At 29.4% G+C, this 4,746-nt stretch overlaps 1 protein-coding gene across 1 annotated transcript in view; it reads left to right on the top strand.

The window, feature by feature from the left end:
* LOC108686773 (probable serine/threonine-protein kinase mkcB) overlaps positions 1 to 4,746 on the top strand; it is a 74,508-nt gene that overhangs the window by 63,496 nt on the left and 6,266 nt on the right. Inside the window, 1 exon segment of the mRNA XM_018192236.1 lies at positions 1,936 to 2,132. Coding sequence (XP_018047725.1) covers positions 1,936 to 2,132 — 197 coding nt within the window.

The following is a 4,746-nucleotide window of genomic DNA, read 5'->3' as shown; positions in this document are numbered from 1 at the left end:
ATATATATATATATATATAAATATTTAACTTTACAAGTACATTAAAATTACACCACAAAAAAATAAAAAAGAACGAAGATGAATTCAAAATTACGCTAAATTTGACATTTTTTTCTTTCTGTCTTAATCGTGCGATATTTCTTATTAATTTTAGTAAACAACCACGAACTAAAATACTGAATATTTATTCTGTATTTGTTAAAAAAATACGAAATAAATTTTTCTTTTTTCCTCGATGAATGTAAATAGACAAATAACACAGTTACATTCAAAATACATTTAATAAATGTTAAAAATCGTGTAATAAAATGTATAAAGTAAAAAATAAATGTTGAAAATTGATACGTTTTTTAAATTATTTAATAAACGTTAATAAAAACATTTATGAGATGTTTATTGTAACTTCTATTAAACTTTTTTTTTATTAATTTAAAATACCATTTTTATATGAAACATTTCGACAGTTTAATAAACACATATTTAATAACATTTATTGAACATTTTTCTACATAAAAAAAGTTTCGACTAAACATTTTTTAAACGTGAATTGTTTATTTGGATACTAATACATTACCAACATCTTCTACGATTGTCATTAATCTATTATTTCACGCATTCAGATATAGAGAGCGATTTGTGTATACCATGTATGGAATGCCAATTATGATCAAACAACAATTTGCGTTCTCTATTATGGTACGATTTGCGTTCATCCAAAAACGAAAGCGGAGATACGTGCGTCATAATAGAAGAATTGAATGGAGTAAACGTACAATCGTTTTCGTGAAATATTGCAACAGCATATTCTAACTGTGACTTTGACTTTGACATAACGACGTGTATTCGCGTGAATATTATACATGACGATTTCGACGAGTGCATGTATATAGTTGTATAGATTTAATTTTACAAAACACGAAAAACTAACGATGACATTTCGCGAAACTGTTTCACTCGTATTCTCTAATAATAAATGGTTATCGAAAGCGATCAATTGACAAATGTCGAAAGTCGATCGTTTCAACATATTATTGGATTACATCGGTTTTTTTATAATCTATATAATTTATCTATACATCAATAATGCTTTTATAGTGCTGATATAGATATTTTATTGAGCATCGTGAAATGTTAAAGATTTCATAACAAAGAACTTCTTTAAAATACAATCTACTTTAAATCTCTTGAAAATTGAGCCAGTCTTCGCAAAAGAGTGGCAGATAATATTTTCACCCTTATGAAAAAGAGTAGCAGAGTTTCACTCTTTTGGAATGAGATTCTCTCTACGAAATCTTACTCCAAAAAAAAGGAGTGAGATTTCATTCCTTTGGAGTGAATCTCACTTCAAACGAGTAAAATTTTATTCCAAAAGAATAAAAATTTTTCACTCTTTTTCAAAGATTGACTCTATTTTCAGTCTTTTGGAATGAAATTTCACTCTCAACAATAAGAGACTCAGAGAGTACCAAGTCGACATATAATTATTTACTACTTTTAACCTGTTTTTTAAATTTCTGATAGCACAAGAATCGAATCAAACCACGAAAGGAAGTAATAATGAGAATAGTCAACTTTAAGTTTTGTATAAGCTTTTCTTGAGAATACAGATGAAAAAACAGACAATCATAATTTTAAAATGTATGTAATAAGTTAAAAATGTATTTGGATGATTTCAAACGTGTGAAATATTACACTCCGTATTCTTACACTCAAACTAACATCGACTTTTCACGAACTGCTTTCCCCTTCTTCTACCATTCATATGCATTGAGATTTGCACAGGCGACCGACCATTTGAAACAACGTTACATTTTTATCGCTGATGCAGACAGCCAGCTTGCGAACTTACGAAAGAAAACTTGACATCTTGTCTCTCGGGATTACTAGGGCATAAAATAGGAGAAATAAGAGCGCGAACTTATTTCTATTTCCCAGAATCCATTTCTGCCTAAGCGGCTCGGACGGACAGCGGACAACGACGCCAGCACAGAATCGCCGGCGACAGGACCAAAAGTCGGCATATCATCCTCGCCGCACAATGATGCGATGAGAGATGCGAAAGCAGAACGTTTTCACGAAGCCGGGAGAAGCAATTCCGCACCGGATTCCTACGATTGGCACACAAGCGGCAGGTAAATACGCGCGCGTTATGCTATTCAGGAAGAGAAAAAGAGAGCCCTACATATATTTTTCAAATACCATTTCAAATTCTCTTGCACCCGTTATGTACAATAGAATTCTATTTAATGGAATTGTTTATTTGTTGAAACAAGCATTTGCAGAAATAAACGCAAATATTCGATAGAGGATTTTTTTCGAACGATCTGTTTAAAATTTTTTTATAAATATATGAATGTTTTCTGCATCCACGCAAGATATTTCGAATTTGTAAAATGCATCAATACTTTTATATTAAAACAAGCGATAATGAGAAATTTATTTTTGTGTCGAAAGAAATCGCGTGTGGCTATAACTCATTATGTATTATGTATAAATTAACCGATAGTGAAAAGCATCATTACACAGTGAATGCAAAAATATTTGTATAGGAGAAATATTTATAGAAAAAAAAACTTTATTTGTAGAAAATAAACAAGATTATTAACGAGCAATTTACAACGAGTTTTATCCTAATATAAACGAAAGAAACTTCACGAAATAACCGTGAAATAATTTTAGAAACTGAATTTCTCGATTATATCGAATGCTTTTTATATGTCCAAGTAATATAATTTTGCATTTTTGTTTATTTGTAAAATATAATTATATTTTAATTATTTTATTACATATGATTAAACAAAATAATTTTAAGAAATATACGATCAATTTAATTTTTATTAATAAATTGCTAATTAATTATGTTTACTTTTCAAAAAATTAGTTTTTTTTTTTAAGCATATTTTCCCCGGATGTAAATAATTTTTGCATTCATTGTACATACATCGCAATATTATTCCCTTTTATTTTTAATAAACTTCCTTCTTAATTAATTTTTCTTTTATTTACATATTGACAGACAATTATCGTTGGAAAATCCCTTATCACCTGTGACGGAAACCGAGAGGAGATAGTGCCACTGTCGATAGAAGTAGCACGGAACATCCCGATTGAAAAAACAGATCAACATCAAATGAAAGATAAATCAGGATTGATCATTGATCGGGTATATCCAGTGAGCAACCGCGATATCAAAAAGCGAAATCGTCGAACGAACCAACGAAAATTTAATCTTCCAGAGAATTGTCGTTATCGATTTCATTCTCATCGCTTGTATCGTCAAACCCACGACATTGCCTTCAATTTTGCAGGTAAGAGCTCCGTGAGTTATTTATGAATACACGAAAATTCCTAACCGGCGAGGCTAATGATAAAGCGGATCGAGGACTTGCTGGAAATGTTTCTGCTAGATGTTTTTATATGAGTAAGAATGTAACGTCGCATTTGAACATTCCGCATTGTATTACGTATATTTAGTGATCGTTATTATTTGACCATAGAATAGGAAGTATGTTATTTACAACTGATCATTGTGTGCATAAGCTCATCATAAAATCCTCAAAAGAATATGGAAGCATTATTATTACATTTACTTCGCTATTGACTGCCAATATTCTCTATTTAAATAAAATGTCCGGCAAATTTGACGATTGCAACATGGTAACATTTAATATAATCGACCAAATATTATTTCGTTCTGCTTTTTATTCGGTAATTTTTAAAAATAATTTGTATATAATAGAATAATAAAAAACTGACAAAAAGATATACGTATCACTAGGTCACTTTATTAAGATTGATGATGCGATCAAATATTTATAAACGTTATAGCCACATATATAAAATTGAGTAAGATAACAAAATGTAGAAATACATTTGCAGAGGGTGATCCGAAATTAAGACATGCCTCGCCGGAGGTTTTCATTCTATTGACGTTATAAAGTGTCCAATGCGCACGTTGTAAATAATTTCAAAATTTAAAGTTATATATACCTATCACCAATCCAGTGCTAGAGAGAACCATCGAAAAAAAATATTTTTTTTACGTTATAATATAAAAATGTTAAAAATCTAGCACGAGTGACATGCGAATTGAAAACTTGTTCTCTGTTTTTTTTATAAAACTCATTTTTGCTCTACTAGTTGCTGTGCTCAATATCGATAAAATTCAAGGTGAACATCCATCTTACAAATACTCATTTAGCTTAAAAAAATTCTATTATAATTTAAATAAAATAAAAAAAATAGAATATTCTATGTTTAATATCAATTTGAATATTTTCTATTAGATTCTATCTGCAAATATTGAATGTCATGATAAATCTACAAATTGCAAACATATTTTATGAACACAAAAAATATATATAATATAACAAGAATTTAGCAAAGAAGTTCTTTGCGTTAGTAAAGAACTTGCGTTAGTTGAGAGAGAAAAAGAGAGAGAGAGAGAGAAAGAGAAGAAATATTTAATAATGATTTAAACAAAACAGAACAAAAACGAATTATGCTTAAAGTCAAAAAATTCATGAAGGTAATTTTTTAAATAAGTACATGATAAAAAAAAGAATATTTCTATAATATTTTTCTGATTTCCAATCATATATGGTTCTCTTCTGAACTAGATTGATGGATAATAGATAAAATTGTTACTCATATCCCAAGGATATGAGTAAGATCTCTTGCACACGAGCAATTTTTTGGCTTTGCAAACAATTTGCATGCACATACAAGTAGAGAAAGAATATCTTG

The sequence above is a fragment of the Atta colombica genome, unplaced genomic scaffold (assembly GCF_001594045.1).
Source record: "Atta colombica isolate Treedump-2 unplaced genomic scaffold, Acol1.0 scaffold189, whole genome shotgun sequence".
NCBI lineage: Eukaryota > Metazoa > Arthropoda > Insecta > Hymenoptera > Formicidae > Atta > Atta colombica.
This window is presented reverse-complemented; position numbering and strand designations above follow the sequence as displayed.